The following is a 13,256-nucleotide window of genomic DNA, read 5'->3' on the forward strand; positions in this document are numbered from 1 at the left end:
CAATAAAAGGGTTTAAGAAACTGAAGAGAGAACTCAGAAGGGCAAACTCTGCACCTTCTAGAAACATATTTGCTTTTCTTTTAATCAAGAGAGAGAAGAAAATTACAAGTTTGTCAGTAGACGATGTGTCTCCCTGCGCGCAATATTTGCCGTTCCTTTTTTTTTTTTTTAAATAAAAACATATTTTAGTAAAAAGAAATGGCCAAAACTCCTTAATGATTTCCTGCATTCCCTGAGTAAGAGGTAACATTTTATCAATGTGCACGAATCTGCATGTGTAACAGATAATATTATTGGAATGTCAGGGAGTAAGAAAGGCAACAAGTTTTTGGATCAACGATTGTAAATAAGTAAAGTCCTGTGTAAAATTGCTGAGTTAATTCCAGTTTCACTCAAGTGAAAACCAAAAATGAGCCTCAGAATCTGGTTATTGTATCATGCAGATTTTTTTTAAATGCTGATTTTCTTTCTTGGAATGTTAGAAGAGCAATCGTGGCGATGAAAATCAGAATGGATACGATCAGAAAACCAGAAACATTTGCATAAATAAGATTTTCAGGGCACCTAAAACTGAAACCGGAAATAATAACGAGCACGGGGTGAAAACTACAAGCGTCATCCTCAAATGTGTTCAGTCAGAATGGGGTCACCCTAACCTCTTGTCTCAATAGCACCCCCCAAGCCCAAGTTATCCTGCCACACAGGATACACGTTGCTTGTGTAGGAAATTCATAATACTGACATCACATTCCACTGGTAGGAAATGTAGTCACCAGTAAACAATTACGCCTGTATAACACATTTCATTCCTGTAGCAGACGCCTCTGACATTTTTCTTCCTGATATTATAACATGTGAAAAGGGTTATTACTTACCTCGGCAAACAGTTCCATTCTCTACCGATTCATATCCGGCTTTACACATGCACCGCCCAATGGGCACCAGCCACTCTCCGTCACCGTTGCAGTAGAGTTTAATGGGTACGTCCACCTCTTCTGCGTTGGGTATGCATATCCCTCGAGCTGCCACAAGAGAGGTGCTTTCTGCTCCTGACAATGTCTCCTGGAATACGGCCCCATTCTCGATCACTCGAGGACACTTTCGGTAATAGACTCTTACTGCAATTAGGGACATGCATCCTCCATAGTCCTGGAATGCTAAATAGAATCCAGATTTGGAGACAGGTCCAAAACTCCGCACCTCTGTGTTAATTTTCATTACACGGCCTCCAAGGTCGACCTGGGAAAAACTTTCATCAGCGGCTATTGTGTCAACTTTAACCCAAGGATTCTCCATCCACAGAGGAAACGTCTTGGTGGCAGAGTCATAGTCTGACTCATAGTAATACAGATTGAACGTTTCCTTACAGGAGCCGGGGACGTTGGGAATGCTGCTACAGTCCCGCACGGAGAATTTCATCTCCACGTGGATTCTCTGAGCGCCTCTCCTGCGGATGTACTTGGTCCTTAGCCAGTTATTTTGACTTGACTCGAAGACGTTACAAACCTGATACGTTCGGATGGTGTTCATGTTTTCGTCGTAACCGCTCACCTCTTCCCACTGCATCAAGAAGAAAGGGATAGACAAACATTAGACATGTCACAGGTACTGGCTATCCATGGCTGGTGGGGAGGACCGTTATCTGCCATCACAAGGGCAAATAATTGTGTCCCAAATATTGGCACAATCTGGTTGAGGCATCTACAAGCAACAATTACTTATGTTCAATGGCAGCATTTTAGCTAACAATATTTACGTTTAAAGATTTCTCCCATGAGCTTGAACTACCTCCACATCTCTTAAACCTCTCTCGTGTTCACCTGATGGCTGAATAATACGAGCTGGTGAGAGCCCTCGTTCCCCGACCGAGACGAGGTTGTGATCAATACTTTAAGCCGATCAATTTCCACAAACGGAGTGGCACAAAAGGTTCATTATTAATGCTTTTACTTAGATAACATTTTGGCACAAAGCCTTGGGCTGAGAGTTTAATCTGGACCTAAGTGCGGAGCAGGTCTGAGGGTCGCGTCTCACGGACGCAGAATACGGCGTTTTCTGCCAGTAAGTAAGTTGACGTTTATATTTTATATACACATTTATTTATAATCCAGGGAACGGTAGGCACTATATATAAATCTGTATACCAACAGACAGTACAAACAGATAAAGGGTCGGCCCAGACCTTCCAGTACAGAGAAGGTTAATCCCATAAAGGAAGGCGTTTGGGTGTCTTGGCCGGGAATAGAGCAAATCTTGGGTCTCTGGCCCAGAAACCGCATTCATTTAACAGATAACAGCTTCTGATATCTCCCTGTTGCATTTTCGAATGGACGTTGTGTCTGTGCCTCACTAGAGTCGTGGGCACGAGGGCAATTTATTAATGTACCAGGCTTACCTCACTAAACTGCCAGTGAACTTTGGGAAACTCAGCGTTTTAGTGTTTCCTCTTCCTTTGTGGGCCCCATAACTTGCAGATGGGGGGGACCCATAGGCTGCAGTTTATCATATTACGTTACCTTTATTTCACAATCCTGAGGGTCTTGAACCCTATGGTGTACACTCACAGTACACACACATGGAGTACACTCACAATGCGCACAGACACCGTGCATACACACAGTGCACACTCAGTCACGGTGCACACATGGTGCACACTCACAGACACTGACATTGCACACTCACACAAACATGGTGCATACACACCCTGAGAGAAACGGTACAGAAAGCGTGTGCACGTGAGCTGTTGCCAGTAATGAGTAAAGATACATTGTGTTAATGTTCCAGATACGCTGCAGTAACATGTCCTCCGTCGTCGTGGTAACAGGCCCTAATATCGCAGGATTGACCCCTAATTTTCTAGACCCCGCAGTAATGATTACTGATGCATATACGGTGATATTAATGCATGGGATGGGCAGCGTTGCTGTATACCCAGACCCTGCAGTAATTCATTCTGTTTTATACATTGTATTCCGTGTTTAGCTGCTGCGTGTTAAACTGCGTATAAATGTGTAAATCACTACACAGCAGCATCTTACTACGCGTGCCGCGACATAAAGAGCCTGACGACCACTTCTCATATGAGTCTGCGACAGAAAATTAATAAATCAGCGAAAGGGCTTTCTTAACCAAAATGATGGTAATTATGGGCAAATAATCTCATCTGAAATTTCTCTTGGTATACAGTGTTTTCTGAGCAAGACCCAGGTGAATACTTCCAGCTATTAAAATAATCCTCTCTCTCTTAATATTGTCAATACTCAGACGTAAGGGGATAGAGGCAGAATTGTATTAACAAAGACGCTGCACTGCATAATAAAACAATACGTATCGGTTTGAATGATGATTTGCAATTTGTTAGGTACCACCTTGGTACAGAAGGAGTTAAGAACAAGCCATTCTTAGACACCCCATCTCCATGCAAACCCTCCCAAAACCAGTGCTTCTTCCAGCAAAGGGGTTTTCTGCATCTCCCCAAATAGAGCATTCGAGAGAGGCTTTAAATTTCGGATGGTCCCTGATTATTCGCAGGGGCCATGATGGCATGGAGCAGTGAATGATGGCCTTGGTGGACCTCGGCCGTTCGGGAGCCATTGATTGCTCTCACAGGCCCCCCTTTCAGCCGCTCCTGTTGTCATGGTTACCCATCCTCGCGTGGAAATGGAGAGTGACCGGGAATTACGGCAGAGTCTGGGGGAGGGGAGGAAGCCAACCGTACTTTGTGGAAAAAGCCTTTATTGTGAGACACCAAATGCATCGCGGCTTAACTAATCCGCCAAAATGTGCCACTCAAAAGCTTCTACTCTCTCTGTCTCTTTTTTTCTTGGCCAAGAAAGTCACAGCCCCGCGCTTAATTAGAGCTCTCTGCCTTTCTCCTTCCTCACTAATTAACATGCCGAGGACCCGAGACAAACACAATAATACATTCAGAACGCTTACAACGGGTCCATAGGCCTCATTAGCAGCCTAGAAAGAAGGAGAAATGAGACTAAAATATGGAGATAAAGGGGCCGAGCTTGGACGGTGGTGGAGAATTCAACAAAAAAGCTGCAAAAGAGGGGGAAAATAGAGGTTTGGCCCTGTGACCTCAGCCATTGAGGGCCAATCATTTTTTGCAACTTCTCCTCATTGATCAAAGATGGAATGAGCCGGGCCGAGCGCAGCTCCACCAGCCTTTGGTCTCTGACAATCCGACAGCCCACGGAGGCTGGTTTTCAGACTCAAGCTCTAGTGGAGGCCCTTTCTCCCCTTCCGTGGGGCTGGGGGGAGGAGGTATTTTGTCTGACAAATTTTAATCCCCCCATTCTTGACAGATTCTTTTCTTATGCCAACTAAGTTTCAGCGATTTTGTCAAAAGGAGCGTCTTGGCCGGGGACCAGTGGCGCAGCGGGGGGCACAGGACCAAACGAGCTTGTCAAGGGTGCGTGTGAATCTGAAAGAAACGTCTTCATTTTTCACATTTCAAGCCTCTTTTTGGTTCAGAAGTGACATCATATAAGTAATTTCACATTTTTTCCTCTCTCTCTTTGAGGAACGAAAACGCTGTTGCCGGCTGGCTAGATCTCCTTCCCTACAGAACGTGAACCGCTCAGTCTTGTTGCGGTGAAGGAACCTGCATAACCTGCAATCACTGCCTGCATTCCAAAGAATTTCTTAATGAACCATCAATAAATGAAAGGCTGAACACCGAGATATCGAAACATGAAAAACTACAAATTATCATAGTTAACGCTGCGCCCCAATATTACCTACACCTCAATACTACCCACACCCGCATTTCCAGGGAATAACACAACTGCTTGTGGTACGGCTTAAGTCTGGCTTCCCAAACAGGCGAATCTTGTGGACAGTCCTTCGCGTCCATTTTTAGGACCTGTTATTTATATGTAGTTGCAGTTTGGGGGATCCCTGGCCTTTAATGTGTGGGGAAAATACAGACAGCGTGGTCGTTATCACGCCCCGGGCTCTGCGGGTCGGCAGACATTTAACATACTCACTCCTGATGATGGCTGCACGGTCCAACCTAACTCTGCTGTCGCTGTCGTTGAATCCATCAAGGTTTCTGAAAAAAAAAAATCACATTATATTTAAAGACTCCGGGGGTCGATCTAAAACCTCACAAAAAGTCTCTTTATTTACCATGGTTTTGTCTCGTGTGGACGGCCATTTTAATTCTCAAGTTTCTTCCATACATTGGGACGCAGGTGAGAGTGCCCATTTTATACATGTACAAAGTATCCCGAGGCTATATGTAATATTCTCCTTTCACCATCCCTTTTTCCTAACTTTCTATTTCCAGTGCTGGATTTATCATATTACTAACCCAGTTCAACACAAAATATTAGTTCTGGAATTACAGCGCAATGAGCTGCTTTATAGGGCATCAAGTGATAACATTCTAAAGATTGAATCGTACAAGCATGTGAAACATGGCCTCCCAAACTCACCAGAACGAAAGCACCATGGAGGGCCTGACCCGGCTTCCACAGACCCCTGATCACCGGCACTCAATACTCTCTTTAAATGAAAAAGTAACGTGCGGATGAGCCGGCTTATTATCGGTGACACTATGTAACGCTAATCATTCCTGGCCATTCGACGAAGCCTACAACAGCACCCCAAGATTGCTGCGACACCCCTTTAGGGCAGGATCTGGTGGTTCTCATTACATCACAATGAAGGAGTGTTTTGGTGAAGGAACACAGATCTGATGATATTGACCTGCGTTTTAGGAGCAAATTCATCAACAAGTCTCAAATGGCGCTCCTGCGCAACCCTCCTGATACCCTCATTACAGGTGACTGACAACAGTACAGCAGGTACTGGCTCTCGGGGCCATAGGGTTCAATAGAGACAACACAACATATACCTAACTTAGCCTTTCTGACTCTTTCCCCATGTACCCGGACTGGGTTTTTAATACCCTTCAGAAACCCTTCAAAAAAGTGATCTAGGTCACAATTTGCCAGAGGCATTAATAGTAAACAAGGAGGGGGCAAGAGAGTCCATGCTTGCATCCTGAACTGAAATGATAATGAATGGTTGGGATTTATCCGGGGTAAGTGATGAATTACTGCAGTCTTATTAAAGTTTGAGATCGCTGGGTTCTGCCATGATACGCACATTCGTTAAATTAGAAGCTTTGTTTCAGTAAGGTTTCCAGGTATTTCTTCTTCTCAGCTGTTCTAGAGAGTGTTCGGCGTCTTCCCTGCGTCCGCTGTGTGAATAATTTAAGAAAACTTTGCTCCATCTTTACCAAGATAGAATGGAAATTAAAATTAATGAGGCTGGGGTGGGGGGTGTTTGTTTGCCGGTGGATTCTCTGAATGTAACCCACATAGAGGAAGATAATACAGAATCGCCCCCGGCATAGCAGCTTCCAAACTTCCAGAAACCGCGTTCCCGACGGAAGGAGAGAGGCTTAATTACACCAGATAAAAGTGGGCTTATTAGCTCATACGGAACGAGAAAGCGGACGATGTCCTGCTAAAAAGACTATTAATGTTTTATTTGGTTTAATATGCTATTAGTACATTTTGTTTCAGTAAAAGTGGGTTAATCACATTATTCCTCACGATGTACGTTGTCTCTTCAATGCAGATTAGCCAATGAAACCAGTATGTTGCCTGTTTGGGGTGAGTGTTTTAGTGGTCAGCGCTCCACAGCATATTGGTGATCGGAGCCCCTGCTAAATGAACCAGCAGAGCATAGCTGATGGGCCGCACGGAGTGGTAGTAATGGGTAGCGGGATGCATCGCCCTCCATTATCCCAGCAGGCGAGGGTGTTTCGCTAGCGGCATCATGCCTGATCTATGAGGCAGCCATTGATTAAGGCCATAGGAGGGATTGCATGGGACAAAACCTCTATACGTAACATAATCAATAAATCGAGAGAAGGAGGGGGAATAAGAGGCGACACAACAAGAAACAACCATTCAGCTCGACAAGCAGACGTTGGATTTCAGTCTCTGTGCCGCGATTAGGCAGGTGCCGGGGCGAGCTATGAAGGAGATAAGAGCAGAGTGGCCACCAAGCACCCTGTACCGGGGGGACATTCGCTCACTGCTTCACCCTCTGACTCTCCAACGTAAAGCCATGCAAGAGAGGCCTTTTCAAACAGGACAGGGTGAGAAGATATCTCCAGACGGGGACAGGCAAGGATTTCCTTGCCATTATTCACCGTTTAACCAAAAATCTATGGGCTGCAAAGCGTACAATGCCCATAGATGGCTGGGGCAATTTCTTATGTGGCATTACATGAAAGGACAACTGGGTTAAAAATGTGCACCCTGCAATTATTTGCCCCTGGCATCTGCCTCTTGTAGGCATATGGGGTCGGCACCAAGCAGGGGTAAAGCAGATATATATCTACATATCTACATGGTATCTGTATAACAGAAAAGGAGCCGGGAATTATTCTGCTCAGGGCGTTTCCTCTTAAACCAGGACTGAGATTGAACAAAATCCCAAGCGCTCCATGAAGTGAAGGAGCCAGAGGCAAAGTGAAGCCAGCTCAGATCACCCAGGAGCAGAGCCGAGCAGCCAGCAATCAGGGCCACGGGGGACCGAGCGTTACGAACAAGAACATATTTCATCAGCATGGAGAGGGGCCGCGCACGGACACAGCAAGCTGCCAAGTTTAATATGAATATAACCCCATATGCTGCGCGAATATAACGCAGTTACAGACGCTGTACAGAAAGGACCCGTTCTCAGTCTGATGAGCTGCGCTTGAAAGCCAAGCTGACAGCGAATGGGTTAACTTAACATACTTTACATTACACTAAATACTGTACGAGTATAAAAAGTACAAAGAGAAACATTTGGTCTGCAGAAAGCAAGCTGCAGGAAGGTAGCGAATTCCCCCAAATGACCCCACGAACGGCCGTCTCCTTGTGGCACGGTGACAGTAAGCACTTTCACGATGCTCTTAGTAAGAATCTTGGTGCCAAGTTATTTCACTAATAGCAACAGGCTGTGAGCTGCTGTCTGTCTGTACGACGTCATAATATACATAAACACGGAGCTGGGGGCTGCTGTGTGCTCCTTACAACTCCACTGGGAGTTCATAATATAACCTGTATACAAATACATGCGTGTAACGGCACAAAAACCTATCTTTCTAGATGTATTAAACACTATCTCCTGCCCAAACTGGACAGGAAATCCAAAGCTGACAAAAATGCTGACGTTATGTCATCAGTAGAATCCTCGTCTTCATGAGTGACATCATCAGACATGTGCTGCCCCCCAGATCATCTGCTGCTTTTAAAATAAAGGACTGGGGAGAAGCCAAAACTATTATTAATATTTCCAGTGAAAGATGTGGCTGTTTCCAGATACACACCAGGAACAACCTGAATTCAGATTGGATGCAATTAATGAAATCCGTATAATTTACCAAAACGCCACATCCAAAACCAGTTACGCTCCGCCATGCAATGGCACATACTGCCACACTACGGCGACACACCTGGAGTAGGTGGAGTCTGGAGTAGACATCCCATCATATTGACCTTACCTGTCCGCACATGAAAATAATTCACAAATAATTCAAAAAGCTGAATTCTTGCATACATAACACACCATTATTGACACATGTTTTAACCGCAACTAATCAATAATGGTGTTTCTTGTCACATCCAGCTGGGAGTCTCCTTGAATATTTAGAATTAGAGGCTGATATCCAACAGATACACGAACAACTGAGAACAACTGGTGAAAGCGTGTTCAGAGATGCTCCAGACTGTTTTAAAAGTACAATTAGCTGGAGAAATAAATTGACGATGAAAAAGCTACATGTGAAGCACAGCTGCTTTTATGATTCCTCACAAAAAAAAGGGACGGAAAGAGGGAGTCTTTGTGCGCCCGGGTTAATTGGAGCAGCTAAGCAGGAATCCCACTGAGAGTGAAGAGACCCCGGTGAATCTTTTCACCATCTTGTTATCTCACTCTAGGCATCACAAGATCATTAGGGACCTGGAAGAAATATGTGAGATCCCAGACTGGGTCCGAGAGATTAGGATAATGCAAAGGATCCCACAGAACACCACTCTCAGTGCTGTCCTGCATGGCCAAGGCTATAGTAAAGGAGAAGCATGAATTATCTATTGCACATTTTCCAGTCTGTTTCCCTGCACTGTGATCTTAACGCCAAAGAGTTTAAACAGGTGTGAGTTTGAGGTCGCACCAAGCTGGTGCAAGTGGATTTGAGGTGGTGCTGACGGGTTTGAGCTGATGCTGGTGGGTTCATGATTGTGTTGAGAGGGTTTAAGCCAATGCAGATGGGTTTCTGATTGTGCCAAGGGGTTTGAGGTGATACGATGGGTTTCTAAGCTGCTGCACAAGGGTTTCTAACTATGCTGAGGGGTTTAAGTTGGTGGACGTGGGTTTCTGATTGTACCGAGGGGTTAGAGCTGTGGTGCACGTTAGGGAAACAGAAAGCATTTCCTAAAGCAGGTAATGTATGTCAGATTTAGGAACAACCTAACACGTCACATAGTTTTAGGAGAAATCCTTTTAATTAATGTATTTTGTTGTGAGAGCCCCTAAGCGATACGTGCGGTCCACGCCAACTCCATTATAATATTTGTACAATCAAACACGGAGAGCTCCAGCCACGTCCTTCTTCTTTCACTAAACTTTGCTGGGTCTGGATTTCCTCCAAAACTTCAAAACAACATTTTTTGGCAGAGATTGGAAATAAAGCAGCGACCTTACGGGCTAAATACCAAGAACCAAATAATACAGACTTTCCATGGCTGCAAGTTATATATTCTGAATTGTTTCAAAAGTAGAAATGGACTTTAAGCCCTTGTGACAGGGACTTATATCATGGCTTCCCAATGTTGCTACCTTTTTAAATGCTGCACTGGGCCTCTATACAATTAAATCAACTTTCCCAGCATCCCCCTGCATGCCTCCTTTGGTACTGGGATCTGGGTCCTACCAGGGTCTTTGGTTACTAAATCCATGTTTTAATGCCTCTGTTGGTCCAAAGTATTGATACTTGGAATAGAAAAAATAATACTTAATGAAAAAACAAACATTTACGCTTAGGCTATGGAAACCCCTGATCCTTCGCTCATCTGTGCTCCAATCTCGATTTCTTCTTCACAAACATATTGTGAATATTCATTAGAACATACGTTACACGTGTTAGCTCGGGGCTGAGCAGAGGCTTAGCCTGGAGTTTTGGAGGATAAGGGCTGAAATTTTACAGAAAGTGAAAAAATGTATATATGAAATTTAATGCCATATTCTCTGGTTTTTGAAAACACCATACAGAAAAAGAAAAACAACCTCCGAAGGCCAGAACAAGTGAAATCTGAGACCGCAGTTGAGTCTTCACTAAGTGGGTGCAGTGAGGCCGATATGCAGGCATTTTGAGGGCAGAACTAAATATAAATTCCCAGTGGACGGGAGAAGTGCCACCATTCTACTATAATTCACACTGGGGTACCGATTCCCACGTCAGACACAAAGAAATAAAATCTGAAGTGAACCTGCCACTTGTATCAACAGATAGTTTGCAAATAATTTTCAGACTAGGTAAACAGTTGTTATTGATAATTAATTTACAGAGCGCAGAGCAACATCTCCTGCCAGCCGCCATAACGTTGCTCTTGTGGAACAACTGCAAACCCTGCTTGGTACCTCTGGAATTACGTTGACTTTGATATTTTGTTATTATGACGACAAAAAAGAGGCACAGGGGGTCTTCAACCAAAAGCCTCCCAAGGGATAAATTAAGAAGGGAGCAAGTGGAAAGCTCTTGATAGATGGAAACACTCTGTCATCACTGGTGTTTAACCAATCAGCAGCTCAGAGCAGGCGCTTTACCGCAATCGCCAGATGTTCAGCAGATCCGATTCCATGCATTCCCGACAAAAGAGCAACTCGTGGAAAATGTCACACGGTGGAGGACAGGCAACTAATAAAACACCAAAGATTCCACTAATGTCTGAAATCTGAGCAAATATCCCAATTCTAGCCACTCGTTCAGATTATTTACTGCATGGACACGAATCTATCAAGGGAAGAGTTCAAAGCCATAACTCTGCACCACCTTGCTTTTCTCAATAAAAGAAGTATAAAGAGATCCCACGGGTCTTTTCAGAGGAACCCCCACCCCATGGAATCACTGGTAATAGGGTTTTTGAACCTGCTGTCAAAGTCACTGGTTATTAGGGGTTGGAAAACACCCGGCAGAGTCACTGGCTACGGAGGTTTGGAAACTACCCGGCAGAGTCACTGCTTATGGGGGTTTGGAAACGTCCTGGTGGAGTCACTGGTTATGGGGGTTTGGAAACGTCCTGGTGGAGTCACTGGTTATGGGGGTTTGGAAACGTCCTGGTGGAGTCACTGGTTACGGAGGTTTGGAAACGTCCTGGTGGAGTCACTGGTTATGGGGGTTTGGAAACGTCCTGGTGGAGTCACTGGTTACGGAGGTTTGGAAACGTCCTGGTGGAGTCACTGGTTATGGGGGTTTGGAAACGTCCTGGTGGAGTCACTGGTTACGGAGGTTTGGAAACGTCCTGGTGGAGTCACTGGTTATGGGGGTTTGGAAACGTCCTGGTGGAGTCACTGGTTACGGAGGTTTGGAAACGTCCTGGTGTAGTCACTGGTTATGGGGGTTTGGAAACGTCCTGGTGGAGTCACTGGTTACGGAGGTTTGGAAACGTCCTGGTGGAGTCACTGGTTACGGAGGTTTGGAAACGTCCTGGTGGAGTCACTGGTTAAGGGGGTTTGGAAACGTCCTGGTGGAGTCACTGGTTATGGAGGTTTGGAAACGTCCTGGTGGAGTCACTGGTTAAGGGGGTTTGGAAACGTCCTGGTGGAGTCACTGGTTATGGAGGTTTGGAAACGTCCTGGTGGAGTCACTGGTTAAGGGGGTTTGGAAACGTCCTGGTGGAGTCACTGGTTATGGAGGTTTGGAAACGTCCTGGTGGAGTCACTGGTTACGGAGGTTTGGAAACGTCCTGGTGGAGTCACTGGTTACGGAGGTTTGGAAACGTCCTGGTGGAGTTACTTGTTAAGGGGGTTAGTCAGGACGTAAAGTGATTCACTGTATAGTAAACATTTCTATGCTGGGCTATGGCAGTGCAGATGCAGCACCTTGTGCCAGGTCACTGACCGAAACATCATCTGTGTCAGGATGGGTTGGACCCCCTGCGCAAAACCGAGCTCAACATCCCATCAACAAACATCACAAGTAAAAACTACTACAAGATGCTGAGGTTCCTGTACGGGGGACAAGGCCTCTTTGGAAAGGTTTCACAGCTAACAATAAAGCACAGAAGCCGGGTGCTGAGTTGGCTGAGTTTTGCTCTCTTTGTAAGCCAGACGTTCGAGGCCAAGAGCTGCAGACGTCCAAAGGCGACAGAGGAACGGTGCCAGCAAATTTTATTAAAAGGAAAAGGGGAACATTAGGAGAGGGGGCTGCAGGGTGGGCAGAGAAACCAAGGGACAGCTGGTGGGATTTTTATACCAAGATTTCTGCACAGCTGTTCTGCGTCACCCCCCAGTCCCCATCATTATACCCAAACATCCCTTTAAAAAATTAAAAGGATAACATGTTTATGCCACATGGTGATATCCATGAATACCTCAATATAGATCTGTGTTTCTAATGTTTTCACATAGGAGGTATTTCCTTAATTAAAGTCAATCCTCCATACCTTCGTCCCTAATTCATATCTTCATTTCCATGAGAGGTCACCGTGACTGCACAGCCAGCTCTCCCTGCCCCAGGTCCAAGCAACCTGACATCATAAAGGCCACTCAAAGTGAGAGGCTCTTAACATTTGAACAAGACATACACTAGGAGTCGAGGAGAGAGAGACAGAAAGGTAAAGAAGCATGGCTTAATAAAGCAGAGAAATGGTATGAGTTTAGGAAAGAAGGACAGAGAGAACAAACCGTGTATAGCAGTAGAGAAAGAAAATTCGGTAATTAACAAATTTGTAAATGAAGATAATCTCTGATTACTGCCGACAAGCAGAAGTGCAGCCCTGGTGCCCCTACAGACACAAGAGTTTGCATTAAACATGAGACTCATATCACTGCCGACAGGCAGAGAGAGGCCTTGGGGCATTACAACAGGTAGAGAAGACTTAAAGAGCCTCCACACTGCCTTAACAAAGTGCCCATTCCTTTCACTGGGCAATTAACTTCATCTGTTTTGCACAAGTTCACAACAGGTTTCAACACAGTAAATTCCACCAAACCCATGTGAATGGGCTCGGCAGCCGCCT

At 45.1% G+C, this 13,256-nt stretch overlaps 1 protein-coding gene across 3 annotated transcripts in view; it reads right to left on the reverse strand.

Moving 5' to 3' along the window:
• The window catches only part of EPHB2 (EPH receptor B2), a 68,203-nt gene that overhangs the window by 34,749 nt on the left and 20,198 nt on the right, over nt 1–13,256 (reverse strand). For all 3 annotated transcript variants that reach the window (XM_053452194.1, XM_053452193.1, XM_053452192.1), the window contains exons 2-3: nt 4,998–5,062; nt 876–1,560 (exon numbers count right to left, since the gene is read on the reverse strand). In XM_053452194.1, coding sequence (XP_053308169.1) covers nt 876–1,560; nt 4,998–5,062 — 750 coding nt within the window. The remainder of the gene's footprint in view (nt 1–875; nt 1,561–4,997; nt 5,063–13,256) is intronic.

This window comes from Spea bombifrons, chromosome 12 (assembly GCF_027358695.1).
Source record: "Spea bombifrons isolate aSpeBom1 chromosome 12, aSpeBom1.2.pri, whole genome shotgun sequence".
Classification (NCBI taxonomy): Eukaryota; Metazoa; Chordata; class Amphibia; order Anura; family Pelobatidae; genus Spea; species Spea bombifrons.